The following is a 15,151-nucleotide window of genomic DNA, read 5'->3' as shown; positions in this document are numbered from 1 at the left end:
CACATCTGCAGGAACATCAAGAATGTTGGAGCTAAGCTGCTGGGGTTTTGTTTTTGTTTTTTGCCTCATAAGAAATCGTCTCCCAAGAGGAAAAACGGCTCATTAAATGTTCAAGTCAGAGCATCAACCTGAATCCGGTGGAGTCGCTGTTGATAGACGTTAACAGTCAGACAAAGCTGAAACATTTCCATATGAATGGACGAACTGAAGCACATAAGTCAGATTACGGTTTTACAAATTCACCCTCAGTGTGTAGCTGCGATTGCTTCAAACCTCAGTATCTGTTTTTCTTAAATGTACTTCTTTTATAGCTGCCTAAGCGTTTGATAGGTTGGATAGCAAACACACTTGTAACAGCTTCAGCTTCATTTGGTGAAAACTGGTGGCAAAATGACTTATTTGGTCATAATTTTAATTTAGTTTTGACTGAAACCCAAACTAAACTCTCAAAACACTCCGTTGAGTTGAAACTGACCCAAAGAAAGAAGTTGAAACTCAACAGATATCTGAGTGATTGAACTGGTTTTAGCACATTTACTTAGAGCTTTAATACATTTTGTAAACATTTCTAAAGACATTATTGAAATTGTTAGTTTGGGTCATTGTACATTAGTTCAGGGAAAACACATTTACCACATTTTATAATGAAATTCACTAGGCCAAATACTGAAACGGCGCCATGGCAACAGCCAACATGTGCCGACAGGTGGGTGATGATTTGTTTGGTTTGAGAAAGTCTCTTCATGGAGGAGCTGCAAGTATCGAGTGACGGGAGGAGGGATCGTAGGACCGGCGTTCAGCTGCAGAGACGCCGACCTTTATTGTTTTAGATTTACATCACATAAGCTGACGCCATGAATCTGAATAGATGGGAAGCCCTCAAGAAAGTCCTGGACTTCAATAACAATGACGCAGGAACATAACATTATCCAGATCCTGCACAGGATGGATCGTCTCACGTCAACGTTGAGAATCTTGCAGTAGATGAGACGTATAGAGTGATAGTTGTACAACCTCCTGATCTTCCAGGTGTCGGAGTAACGAGCAGCATTGTCCTCAACCGAGCCCCACTGAAACCAAAGCAACAGAAACAAGTTGTTCCCCAACAACGGGTTTTCAAGTGTCCCTCTCATCTTTGCTCTTGCTCAGTAAAGAATCCACTCGACTGGTGCTGTCGGCCACAGGGTACCAGGAGTCACTCTGATGTCTGATGCTGAGCTGAAGAAAAACAGACGAGGACCCGTCACAGCAGACTGCTGTGGTTGAGGAAGCAAAGGCAGGAGAAGACCTGCAACACCGATGCCAATCCCTGATGCTCCTGGATGCCACAGGTCACTGGATTCATGACAAAAGGCGATGCAAAGCAGCAGGATGCAAAGAGATGCTAAAATGTCCATACAGAACAGCAGATTACTGATATAAATTGTCTATTTTGTTGAAAAACCATTTGTGGTTGCGATTGTTGCGACATCTTTTTTTTTTGCTTTCATGATTTTGCGATCATAATTGATATGCAATATTTTTCACTTTCTAAAATAGAAAGCCAGGTTGCACATGTTTATGTGTCTACTTATATGTTTATGCATCCACTTATCTATGTTTATACACCTTTATTTGTATGTCACTGCTTACAGTATATACAATATGTGTCTATGTGTGTACCCATATATGTTTGTTTGCATGTCTGTTGTGTGTAGTTATATGTATCCATGCCTACTTATGTATGTCTACTTATGTGTATGTCTACGTATATCTGCCTATATATATATATATATATATATTTGTATATGGCAGTGTGTGTGTGTGTGTGTGTGTGTGTGTGTGTGTGTGTGTGTGTGTGTGTACTCATACGTCCAATTCTGTTTGTCAACGTATATACGTGTATGTATCTACTTCTAGTTGTCTATGATTACAGTTGTTGTGGCCATAAACTGTGGTTGTGGCTGTCACGTGACGTTTAACCGCAGGTTTCTCGCGATAATGACTGACAGAGAGGCGCGTGACCGCTACAGCATAGATATATATACATAGAGGCCCTTAAACCACGAGTCACTGAAGCCGAAATCTGTGCCGTGAAATATGCAGCTACTAACTTATTAAATGACGTTAGATTGAAAGGCCACATTTTCAAACCACGTGTGAATTTGTGGTGGATGCAGTGAGTTGTCCTTGTGCATAATATCGCAACTGTACGTGTCTACTCATCTGGAAAGCGTCTATGTTAGGTTCTATGTATTCGTGTCTCTGCTGGTTGCCACTGTCACATGACTGTAACGTCACGTTTGCCGGCATCGTCATCAGTTTGTTTTTATTATCCAGATGTGCTCCTCCGGCTGTACTGGGTGTTTTTACCTTCATAAACTACACCCATATGTGTAGTTTTTAGGCTTTTTTTTTCCCTCGTATGTATGCTGTTGGATTTCCAGCCGCGGACATTTCTAATCTTGGAACTGTTGGTATTCAGCTCGCGGTGGTTTTTATTCGGAGAGGAGCGGGATTTAAAGGGAATATGTGGTGGTAAAAAGAAGAGGGAAGAAGCAAAAAAAATCAACTTTCTGTTTCAATGTCGGTGTTGAGCGGGAAGTGCCACTGATTTATGTCAACCTCTACATTACTACTCAGTCACTTGACTGAGAGGAAGCTGCCGATTGAAGCAGGGACTGCAGTTAAATACAGAGACACGTGAGAAGAGGAAGAAAGCAAACCCACGCGTTTTAGCAATCGGGTTGCCTCAGATCCTTGCGCAAGTCAAATAAAAGGGAATTCGCGCGGTGAGTTGTCGCTCAATCGGTCGCGATGTCGGATGAAGTACAGTCGCTACCAGCCCTCAGGAAGCTGGGATATGCAACCGGACACTTTCTGAATGACCTGTGTGCCTCCATGTGGTTCACCTACCTGCTGGTCTTCTACCACTCAGTGCTGGGATTCCAGAACACCAATGCAGGTACCCACCCATCCATCCATCCATCAATCATGTGTTTTAGAAAACGCTCCATCATTGCTTCCAGGGCTCCAATTCAGAGGTTGATGAGCAGCATGTGTCTCAAGTGATGCTATTCTATTCCTCATAATCTGCTTGTTTTTATTCGTTAATTTGAACGATTCTTAATTCAGGTACGATCTAATTCAATTTCAATTTTATGATTTGCAGTGATGGATACACTGAGTTTTGTGGTTAATTGCACTTTTTTTTTTTTTAATGAATGAATTTTCTTCATCGTGCTTATTTAAAATGTGGGCATTTTGCATTAATTTGAAGTTTATTGTACCAGTATGAAGGAATGATTCCACTATAAGATATCTGCTTTACGTCTCACCCTTTCCAAACACGGTTTTTTTTGCATGATGACTGAACTGCGCTGCGTCTTTCTGTCTCCCAGGTTTGTTGCTGCTGATCGGCCAGGTCGCTGATGCCATCTGTACGCCTCTCATCGGCTACGAGTCGGACAAATCGTCCGGCTGTGGAAACTATGGCAAGAGGAAGACGTGGCATTTAGTTGGTGAGGCTGAGAGAAAGCTGACCTATATAGTGTGCCTGACACTTTACTGGCCAATAACAGCGAGCGGTCACTCCACACACAACTTACACATGTGAATCTGAATTAATTTTGAGGTTAGTTTTCTCTTTTTGTGTCTGGTAATTTATGTGTGGCTCCTCATATCTGTCTCTTTTTTACATCTGGAAGATGCTGAATACACTTTCACTATTACTTCAATGCAGATTATATCCTTCAAATAGATTATTCTCTTTGTCTTCTCTTAAATTCTACCCCCAAATATTTAATTGTCATTTATCCTTGAATATGCCAACATGCAGCACAGTCTGCGATAATTTTTTCTGCATTGGCAATCCAGTAAATTTCACAGAGAACAGAAAGCATGTGATCTGGATCGAAAAAGCCAGGTTTCTTTATGTATGTGGTGTTTATGAAGTTTAAATATTAACTGTAGGGAAGTTTGACCTTTTCAGGGACTCGTGCTTTTGTTCAGGCGTCCTTCTCGTCAGAGCTCAGAGAATCGCTCAGTTCAGGATCCAGCCTGTAGACTGTGGTCGTTCCTGCTGACAGTGGCAAAAAAATAAATAAAAAAATGTGCCAGTCATCTGGTGTCTGTGGTTGAAGTTTCAGCTTGTTGACGTCTCTTGAATGTTTGTTGTCTTCGTCGATGAAGCACAGATTTATTTTAATTTTTTTTCAATTTGTCGCGATGGACTTGATATTCTGTTTGACTTATAAAAGTGATGTTGAGTTTGTTTGCATCAGTTTTTCACTAATCCAGAGAAATCTTGCCCATTTTGAACCATCGTTCAGAATTCAGAAAGTCGTCACCCACGAGTCTGTTCCGTTCCGGCATGAGTCCTTCTGGGAAACGTCTGTCGTCTCGCACAAAACCTACAGATCTATTTGCGATGCGGTTCCCTCGAGAAGCTCGCACGCAGCTCTGGGTGTCATAGTTTGCTTTTTGATCTCCGCTCCGGCAAAGCAAATCTCACTTCCTGCTTTAGTTCTGCAGAGTGTTTGCTGCACTGTTTGTAGAAAAACCTGTTCTGAAAGTATAATGGTTCATCCTGTCATCGTTCCAGCGAACCACCAAACACACTGAGTCCTCATGTCTGTGAACGATGCCGCCATATCAGCTCCCATGGAAACTAGATCCCGTCGGCGTGTCATGAGAAGATGTAATATCAACTGTCTGTTCCTGGAAGAGTTTTTTTTTTTTAAACTAACACCAAAATCAAACTGTGTGTTTTTTTTAAATGACACACCCTATGAAATGGTTGGTTTCGGAGCTGTTTGCTTGTTGTGGTAACATCATTTTGAATGACACCAAATAGAAACCATATATACTTCTGCTAATAACCCCCCCCCCCCCCCCCCCCCCCCCGAAGGTATGAAAGCAAGCCAACACAGTAAAGCACCTATTTTGTTTTAAGAATTTGAATTAATCTCACATTATGATTGTATTTTGAAGTCAACAGTCCACTTTGGTAAATAAAATCCTCTGGACAGTGGAAATTGTAGAGTTTCATTAAGTAATTGTATTAATGGTTGATTGTATTTTAAAGAGGGCATAATGTTGAATTTATTTGTTTCTGGAGGGGCAGCATTTATAGTTTGTTCACTTTTCTTTAGCAGGAAGATTAAATGTCATTTTATCTTAAAAACAAACAAACAAACATATTTACATCATTTTGAACTTTTACAACAAAACAAACATGGCTGTTAGTATGAAAATGACAAATCCTTGTATACAGATGGGACAAAAGGATCTCAGAATATAGATGTGTCATGATAAGAAATAGCATTTGAGCTTAAACACGCCATTGAATCTTGAAAATCTCTCTTGACCACTGGTTCATAAATTTAACCCACTGGAAAAGAACACATCCTTTTGTTGATAGAGAAAGTTTGTCAAAGCATTTGAAGCGAGGCCCTCAACCGACAACAACCGGGACTTGTTTAGATTTTTTTGGTTTGCTGCTGCATTAAAATAAAACACCACAACGAGAGACTGAGTGAGCGAGCGACTGCTGAGCGGTTACCAAAATAAGACGCTGACACACAAAAGGTTGAGTCATGAATCATTTACAAGCTCCTTTTGAAGCTTCGCGGTGGTTAATTAATGCTCCTGAATGATTGTTTATCGTCACTCTTAAAAAAAAAAAAAAAAAAGATGAACAAAGACACTTCAAAGTCGCACTTTTACATGCATTTGCATCAAAGTTTAACCTGTTTTTGTGTGTGTGTGTGTGTGTGTGTGTGTGTGTGTGTGTGTGTTTGTAACGCAGGCACACTGAGCGTGTTGCTGTCCTTCGCCTTCATCTTCAACGAGTGCCTGGGCTGCGACAAACACACCCCTCAGTGGGCCAGCTTGGTCTACTTCGCCCCGTTCATCGTCATCTTCCAGTTCGGCTGGGCCGCCACGCAGATCTCCCACCTGTCTCTCATTCCGGAGCTGGTCACCTGCGAGCACGCCAAAGTGGAGCTCACCGCATACAGGTTCATCAGAGTCACACCGCCGATTAATGCCTCCCAGTGTTGCCGGATCAGCGGCATCAACACTCAAAGTTAGCGTCGCAATCACACTCATTTAAATGCAGCCGATATCTTAAATTCCCGAATTCATCTCGTAAGGTTGAGAATGGCCGCGCTAGAAGAGGAGAGGACTCGGACTATAAGAGGATAGATGTTTCTATTTTAGTGACTCTTGATCCATCGGCACTAATCGGCAGTTTGTGTGTGTTTCCAGATATGCGTTCACAGTGATCGCCAACATCACAGTGTATGCGGTGGCTTATTTGTTGTTCCACGTCCAGGCGGGAGAAGACGACAACCCGCTCAGTGACGCACTCGGACCAGTAGACATCCCCATCTTCAGGGTGAGCTCAGCAGATTACAGGTTTCACACGCTCACGATTGTTAAACACTTCAAATATAAAAAAAAAAAAAAACATCTACATCCTGGAGTTCAAACAAGAAATTTCATAAAGCTTTAAATGATTTCCAGAAACTTTATTTTGATGATAAATGAGCTCTTATGTTTAATAAAAAGCACAAGCATAAAAATGACTATTAAAACAAAATGAGGTCATTTCCCTGTATTTTAACATCATTAAAATAGGCAGTCAACATTTTTTTGCGCTACAAAAAAAGGTGAAAGAAAAGTTTTGTGTGACGCTCCAGTGTGTAATTAAGCGGTGCTGTTTGATTTCAGAATCTGTCACTGATCGCATTGGGGATCGGCATCGTGTTCTCCGTCATATTTCACTTGACGACCACCGAGAAGAGGAACGAAGCGGGACAGGAGGACGGGAGACGGCGACTCGGGGCAGAAGACGAGGAGGAGGAGGAGGCGGACGGGGAGAAAAGGCCTCTGCTGCGTCGTACCGTTACTTCCACGTACTTCCTGCAGTGGAAATGTTGGCTGAGGCAGCCGTCTTTCTACCAGGTGGAGTTCGTCTGGCTCGAGTCTCTGCATGCGTGGATCTGGAGTTCAGCTTGACTAATGAGTGTGTGTGTGTGTGTGTGTGTGTGTCTGCAGGTGGCTTTACTCTACATGTCCACAAGGTTAATCGTCAACCTGTCTCAGACGTACATCTCCATGTATCTCCTCAACACTCTGATGCTGCCCAAGGTAACACATCCTCACTCTGCTTCACATTTTGACTTCATCATATAAGACGTATTTCTCCACCTCCCTGCCGTCCCTACTTTTAAATCCGTACTTTTAACCACTTCCTTCGTCCTTCAACAGAAATTCATCGCCACGATTCCCTTGGTGATGTACGTCAGTGGCTTCATATTTTCCTTCATCATGAAGCCGCTCACTAAATTCATTGGGAAAGGAGTAAGTGCTCTATGTTACGCACGTCTAACTCCACGTCAGATGAATGTTGTCGGTAGAAGAACAGAATGTGAAATCACTCTGGTTGTACAGAATAATATCGATATTAAATTCAATAATAACCACACAGGCAATTTAAAGTCACTAATTAAACTCGCGTGTTATTTTTGAGGGATGAAACTGGAGAGCACACACACAGAATCACACATCCGAGAGATAAATATTACCTGAATGATACTGTCCGACATGCAAATTTACTCGATATGAAATATCTGACGTCATAAAGAAACGAGTTTAAAAACATAAAGAGTCTGCTAGAAACCGTAAAGTTCCCCTTCCGCGGCGCGACGTTATCAGCCCTCGTGATCTACTGTACGTTGAAAAAAAACCGTCGATTACGAGCCGCCTGCATCAGGCTGGCGGTGTGGTTTTGCGACGCAACCGCAGCCAAACGTGCACAGAGAACAAGTCTTTATCTGTCACATGATCCAGTGCAACACTGACTGAGCTTCTTTCGTTTGGGGTTTGCCGTTCTCTCTCCAGCTCACCTACTTTGTGGGTCTGCTGCTCATCATGGCCTTCTCCTACTGGGTGCTGCTGGACGTCGGGATGGGCGAGACGGTGTACGTGGCGGCGGTGCTGCTGGGCGCCGGCTCCGCCACCATCCTGGTCATCTCCCTCGCCATGACGGCCGAGCTGATCGCCGATCAGACGGTGAGACGAGTGCGTCGGGGGGGGGGGGGGGGGGGGGGGGGTGGGTGTCGACCCCGCGTGGCCTTAACGTCGCCCTCGCATCTGTTCTCCCTCCCCAGCAAAGTGGAGCGTTTGTGTACGGAGCCATGAGTTTCACCGATAAGCTCGCGAACGGAGTCGCTGTGATGATCATCCAAGCTCTGCATCCCCACCAGTTAGTACACACACGCACACATACACACACACACACACACACGCACACGCACACGCACACGCTTTTTTCATCTCCATGTTGCCAATGAGAACCACGTTAGGCTATAACTTGACATTGTGTGTGTGTGTGTGTGTGTGTGTGTGTGTGTGTGTGTGTGTGTGTGTGTGTGTGTGTGTGTGTGTGTGTGTGTGTGTGTGTGTGTGTGTGTGTGTGTGTGTGTGTGTGTGTGTGTGTGTCAGAACCGTGGCGCTCTGCTCCGACTGCGTCTGGTTCTATCACTACATCATGGTCATCGTGACGGGAGGCGTGGCCGTGGTGGCGGCGCTGGCTCTCTGCTCCATCCTCATCTGGCCAATCAAGATCCGACCACGTGAGTCAGCCACGTAATCCCAAACACGTGTGTGTGTGTGTGAGAGTGTGTGTGTGTTATGGCTCTAATGCTTTGCGTGTGTGTGTGTTTGCAGGTGATGTGGCCGTCAGCAGTGACGAAGTCAGAGTCAACTAATTCCACCTTCTCTAAACCAAAGAGGACGAGCTTTTGGAGACACTTTTTTGGGGCCAATCTCAGGAATTTACCAGGATTTTCCAATGGATTCCTCAGCTTCTGTTTTCTTTTTCTTTTTTTTTATTATTTAAAAGGGAAACTAGTGGAATCTTTTTTTTTTTTTTATCAAATACCAAATAGATTTCACAGCTCCATACATTTTTCTAATTTTTTTTTTCTCCCCAGAATGGATTTGAATTTAGGTGCCGTTCTCTCTCTCACCTCAAGGTCTAAAAAAAACAACTGAAACCACAGAAAAAATGCTAAATGGATTCATCAGAATGAATCTCGAACCCTCGACACTGTTACTGAAAGAAAGACTCGCATTACTACAAAAGACTGGCCATAAAATGAACGCATACTGGAAACGGGACTGGCCAAAAGGTCTCTGACCTTGTCTCGGAAATGTATATTATACAAGTCGGCCAATACATTAAGACAACCGGCTTGAAAGAGCAGATTTTGCAGATTTACTGCCAAACCAGTGTGAGTCTGGATCCTCCTCAGTTTTCTGTCACATGTTACACATGCATGGATGCAATGAGATCCCAGGATTTCGGAGACGAAGGGAAAAATCTCTGGCTTTATGCACGACTCAGATATTCTTGTCGTTTGACCATGTCGTTTGACCTTCTTCTGTAATCTCTTTATCGAATCACATGGAGCTGGACGGGGACCCCAGCTCACAACGGGTAAAGGCAGCACGGGGAACAGAGACAATCACACACTCGATGAGACATTTACAATCAGTTATTAGCTTCAGATGCATGTTTTTTTGGTATTTGGGGAGGAAACCGAAGTACGCTGGAAAACACCCCCACGCACAGGAAGTACATGCAAACTCGAAGTCACAACATTCTCACTGTGACTTGAGGGAGCAAACCACTGCAGCACTGTGTCGTGGCATCAAACCTGATCTTTTTTTTTATATCGATAACTGAAGTGGTACAAATCATTCCAAGCATGTTTTGCAGGCCATTTAATGTATCTGTGCACATTTGTGTAGAATTTGACCATGAATGTGTTCTGGACTACATCTGTACCAGGGGGGGTGGAGAAACTGAACATTTGGTTTAAAAGCAGTTGTTGGAAAGGCAAAGACTTTATTTATTACAGTATTTACATTGTCTGTCTTATGGAACAAGACAGAGCAGGTAAAAAAAAAAAAAAAGCAGATGCAATAGATGCTTTAATGTGAAAGGGAGCTTTTATCCTGCAGCTGATATGGGGATTATGCACTAAATTTCTTATCCACAAAGTGGAAACTCTGACCTCGGACAGAGGACGAGGGTGCAATGCATAGATGGGCTTTATAGGAGAACTTTCTGTGAGAGATTTCCTTTTTCTGTGTGTGCCTTGTTTATCGGGAGAGGATTTTTACAAAGCACTTTTTGTTTATCCTTTATGGCAAAACAAGTTTCTGCAATATTGTTTGAGATTATATTTCTTTATATATTTCTTTGTGGTCATGTACCTAAAGATGATCAAATTGAATGGAACCGATATTGTTACTATCAATAGAAACTTCAACAGCAGTATTGCATTTGGTGTGAAAAGAGTCTGGTTGGACCATGGAGTCATTACGTGTCTTCACATGTTAGACATGGAAATAAAAGGGAATCATTCCAGTAACATTCCAGAGTTATTTTTATTTTTTTCCAAGCAATTTTTTGTGATTATGTGTATTCAATTTTTTTTTTTAAACACTCCTTGAACAAGATTTGTGACATGAAAATGTTTTGACTGCAAATTTGTGATTTTAATTTTACCTGTGAAACCTGCTGTATTTGACTTCCTCAAGAGGAACACAGAGATGTTCAAAAACGCAACACCCTAAAATACACACGATACACACAGCTAAAAGAACAATACCTCATAATGCCCAACAACTATTCCTCTGTCATGCTACAATTTAGTCACATTTTCACGAGAATGAGTCACGACTGATGAAACTTCTATCTTTACTTTGAAATGAGGAAACAGGAATTAGTGTTACTATGAGGAACAGAGAAGAACGTGAGTAACAAGTCCCCTAAATCTATTTAAAAATGTGTTCCACAGGTGAAGAACCTGTGCAACAAACTTCCTGCTGACACACTTCTTTTGAATCAGGCCTTAAAACATTGTCATTTGCTCTGGCTTTCCAATTAACAATAGATTTTACATATTTTATTGCCTTTGACTTTATAGTTTTTACTATATATACTATGCTTTTCTACTTGCTTTATTTCAATGTAGTTCCTTTATGTTCTAAATGATACGAGAGAAATACATTTGGCATGGCACCCTTAAGCTCAAGTGAACTGTCCTAAAGTTAGGGGGCCATGATTTTGAAAAGTTGTTTATTTAATATTATTTATATGCATTTTTTCCTGTCTGATTCATATTTTAAGTTTGTATTTTATTTATCATGTGCGTGGAGCAGCACTATGAAGAATTTCCCTCCAGGATTATTTTCTATTCAACTCTAGAAAAATAAGACAATGCCCTAAATTACCACCAGGTGGCAGAGAAGCAACGTCAGCCCACAGTTCGGCGTCAACACGAAGAAGACCAGTAAAGATGGCGGCGCCCACCGGCTGCATTTTATGAAAGTGCGCGTCGGGTCAGAGGCAAACTCTTCATGTTTTAAAGTTCGGGAAGAAGACGGACGGAGTCAGACATGTTCACTCAAACGACCCGCTGTGCTTTCGTGTCCGGTGGTCTGTTGAGGGATGCGGGACGAGCGGCTGCGGGCGGCGGGTCCTGCTGCCCTCAGGCCCGGAGACACTTCAGTGTCAGCCGCTGTCATCTCATCAAAGCTCCGCTGAGACCCAAACCCCGGGAGACGGTGGACATCCCCGGCCTGGAGATGGTCACTTACGGAGAGAGGATGCACTATGTGCCGGGGCTGGCCAGGCCCGCGCACCCGATGTGGGAGCCGGATCACAAGGACCCGAGGTTCTACAGGGCTCCCCCCGCTCAGCAGATGCCGCTGTACAAAGACACGCCGTGCTTCGTCTTCCACCAGAGGACCAACGTGCTGGAGGGTAAAGGCTTCACTATACTACCGCGTCGACAGAACGCATAGGGCAGTGCGTAGCCTCGAGCCTTGTGTTCAGATGGAGGCTGTTGATGGTGTGCGTAGTATCGACGCAGAGGCTGTGCGTAGGTGGTTGGGGAAACGCAGTCTTCGCGTATCGTCTGCGTATGGAGTGTAGATTCCACGCATTCTTTTATCCAGGAGTTGTCAAAGTGAGGGGCGCGCCTCTTCTGGGGACACCCGAGAGTCACAGACATACCTTTTCCCAGCAGCTTTTCTACCATTATTTCATCCCAGATATATTTAATGATTATTTTGTGTGTGTGAAAGACGGTGTTGTATAGGCACCGAGAAGATGATCTGAATTTAGTTTTCAAGAGACATTTTTATATAAAAGAATTTCCTTGGTGGACCAAAAGGATTGTTGTCAATGAAGTCTTTATATGTTTGTAGGTAATAAGGGAGTGGCCCATGATTTGATGTCATCTTTAATGTTTTATGTTTCATTGAATGAAGGCTGACAAGTTTACCAACTTCTTTTTTTTTTTTTACACTCCACTGAAGGGTTCCTTCATATTATCATCGGACATCCTTCCACAGCATCTCTTTCACTCACTGCATGTCTCTTATGCCCTCCTTCCTCAGGTGTACGTCAGGCTGCGTGGTTAACCAAAACCAAGGTGATTCCCGGTTTTCCCTCACAGCTCCTCGCTCGCACTGAGAGTCCGGAAAATCAGATCCCCGATGTGGACGAGCGAGTGCAGAACGCCATCAAACACGCTCGCTTCTGGGACACGACGGAAGACCGACCGCGCAAAGAGAAATACTGGTAGAGTAACCGTTGCGCTGTTTTCTTCAGCTGCGTCGTTTCCGTGATTTCATTTCAGAAAAGTTTCACGTTTACACGGTGACGTTTTGAAAAACACTAAAGGGTGGTGCGCCCAGAGAACAATTAAAAATTGTGAATATATTACACACCAAATGTAAAACATGACATAAATGATGAAATACACTACGTGAAGTGTTCACATTAACTGTTGTTTAGCTCCAGCTGACTCCGGGATTCATCCTGAACTTTCTCTTCCCTCTCTCTCGCTGGTTGTGTGTGTTCCTCCTGCAGCAACACTCTGCTCCTCAACCTGCTGCAACTCTGTGCCAGACTGCAGCCCAGCCACCCGGCCGTCGGCAGGAGGATGTTTGCAGAGAACCTCTCGCTGGCCGTCACGTGGAAAAGAGGTGAAACGCCGACACGCGTGAACCACTTGAATCCACCCCTGGTTATTCACACACAGTGTGTGCTTCTCCAGCTCCAGGTGCCACGTTTGTCCTAAAAGGTTTCCACGTCGTCGTCTTTCCCCAGGCGAGGATCTGTTTCAGGTCAGAGGTCTGAACGGTTTGCTGCACAGCAGCATGGATCCTGTCCCAGAGGTTTGCGGAAAAGACGAAGTGTCCGACACAGCGAATCATGCCCTGGAGACCTTCTATCCCATCTCCCCAACCATCGACTTGCAGAGGGTCAATGTTTATAAAGACAACGCGAACCGCACAGGTGAGAATATATATCAGCGTCTTTCTGTTGCATTTTAGTGGACTCTAAAAGTTTAAATGGAAACTTGTATTTTTAATCAGGCTTCCGGGACAACTACCACTACCCTCATGCCCACACGCTTTACTTCCTGGAGTCAGCTGATTTGAAATGTAAGCTCCGCCCAGAACAGTTCAGAGCCAAGATGGCCATGTTTGCGTTTGGCAATGCTCTGGTACGTGCGTACCAACTGTATGGGGTAAGTTTGCGCCAAGAAAAAGACGGGACTGTAGAGTTGTAGCAGCACCAGCCGCTGCCTTTACCGTATTCAACATCGTCGCATCCCGTCCGTGTACGTTTCAGACGGAGCCTCAGCAGGTCTTGGATCGCCCCGTAACGGTGCAGGCGGTGGGAACCAACGGGAGGATTTTCCAGTTTCTTGTGTTCCAGCTCAACACCACAGATCTGACAGGAGACGACGGCATCAAAAACCAGGCCAGTTCCAACGTAGCTGTCATTTTTAGGGCCGTTTGTGAAATAATCGAAACTAAGAGGGAGAAATAATAGCAAAGGTTAAAAACTCAAAACATTTAAGTGCACTTGAAAAAATTGGACCACGCCTATCAAAGTACTGGAGAAAATATCATTTCAACACAACAGCTGCTGGTGTTTTTTGCATCTCTAATTGATGTATTTTTCCTCTTGCAGATGTGGCTGGATGAAGATGTTGAGCTCTATGATTTTGCAAAAGTTCGTCCATACATCAAGAAGAAGGAAGTGAAGGTACGATAGTCCCACTGAGGCTTTTTACAGTCATGCTCTACGCCTCTCCTCCTGAGGAAAGTCAGCACTTGTATGTAAAAAAAAAAATACTATACTTGGCAGAATTAGAAGTAAAATTACACTGACAAAGTCAGAAGGGAGGCAGAGGTACTCCTTTGTACATTTTGAGTATGTTTAGAGGGACATATAATCAATAGTACACTAAATAAATACTCGTCTTAACTGTTTAAATCACCTGCGTGTTATGAATACTTATGAAGTAAAGAAATATTCTAAGTAATAAACTCCATATTCACAATTTTTCTGACTTATCATTTTTTAAGTTAATCACAATTAGACATTATAAATGTGGTCACGGCAAGGGAACTATGCCGAGCCGACACTAAAATAGTATTTTTCTCAAAGTACGTCCTTTTGTGCATATAGAGAATTCATAGACGACATAAAGTCACTGGCAGTTAAAATGGTGAATTTCAGCTTGTATTTTTAGGTTCATATATTTATAAATCTGTGAAAGAGTCTCAGTTGTGCTGAAGCTCCCCGGCGTGGGCTGATTGGTTTCTTTTGTGTCTCTGCAGGTACCAGCTGGTCTGGCAGGATACAAGCCTGAAGTATTCCGGAAGTTTCTCGCCATGTACCTGCATGGATCCGCGTAGGACCGCTCGTCCAACGCCGCTCGCTGTGAACAATAAAACCGTCAGATCTGAGCTCGTCTAATGGAAGAAGAACCAGACGGTCGTCTCACCAAAAATCTCCTCGGTTCAATATTTTTAACGTCCCTCGTCTTTTTCTGTACCTGTTTTAAATTAACCAATATTAAAAAAAAAAACCAAAACTATCGACTTGTTTAAGTCATTTGGTCCTTTTTGGTGATTGTAGACCGCTTTTGTGATTTAGTTACATTTTTCACTCCCAAGTCCAGAAACCATGACACAGTCCAGAGTAAAGTAAAACCTGTTGTGTGAATAAATGAAAGCCTGAAATTTGAATTATTTCAAAACCTGTCCTCGAATTTGGAGTTTAATG

At 43.3% G+C, this 15,151-nt stretch overlaps 2 protein-coding genes across 2 annotated transcripts; both read left to right on the top strand.

Moving 5' to 3' along the window:
- The first annotated feature begins 2,383 nt into the window (after nucleotides 1–2,383).
- On the top strand, nucleotides 2,384–10,427 carry LOC308135799 (major facilitator superfamily domain-containing protein 12-like). The gene is made up of 11 exons (XM_080503918.1): nucleotides 2,384–2,944; nucleotides 3,381–3,500; nucleotides 5,789–5,999; nucleotides 6,250–6,379; nucleotides 6,715–6,948; nucleotides 7,042–7,134; nucleotides 7,255–7,347; nucleotides 7,888–8,058; nucleotides 8,157–8,251; nucleotides 8,491–8,621; nucleotides 8,716–10,427. Exons 1-11 carry the CDS (start codon nucleotides 2,797–2,799, stop codon nucleotides 8,754–8,756), a joined length of 1,467 nt encoding a protein of 488 aa, XP_080360044.1. The 5' UTR covers nucleotides 2,384–2,796; the 3' UTR covers nucleotides 8,757–10,427.
- A 922-nt stretch (nucleotides 10,428–11,349) lies between these two features.
- Nucleotides 11,350–15,107, top strand: mrpl37 (mitochondrial ribosomal protein L37). Its single transcript, XM_080503769.1, has 8 exons — nucleotides 11,350–11,824; nucleotides 12,463–12,646; nucleotides 12,938–13,053; nucleotides 13,178–13,366; nucleotides 13,447–13,601; nucleotides 13,706–13,837; nucleotides 14,051–14,125; nucleotides 14,704–15,107. The coding sequence occupies exons 1-8, from the start codon at nucleotides 11,458–11,460 to the stop codon at nucleotides 14,779–14,781; spliced, it is 1,296 nt and encodes a 431-aa protein (XP_080359895.1). The 5' UTR covers nucleotides 11,350–11,457; the 3' UTR covers nucleotides 14,782–15,107.
- The last annotated feature ends 44 nt before the right edge of the window (nucleotides 15,108–15,151 follow it).

The sequence above is a fragment of the Blennius ocellaris genome (genome assembly GCF_963422515.1).
Source record: "Blennius ocellaris genome assembly, chromosome: 10".
NCBI lineage: Eukaryota > Metazoa > Chordata > Actinopteri > Blenniiformes > Blenniidae > Blennius > Blennius ocellaris.
Note: the sequence above shows the minus strand (reverse complement) of the source record. Positions and strands in the feature narration are given on the sequence as shown.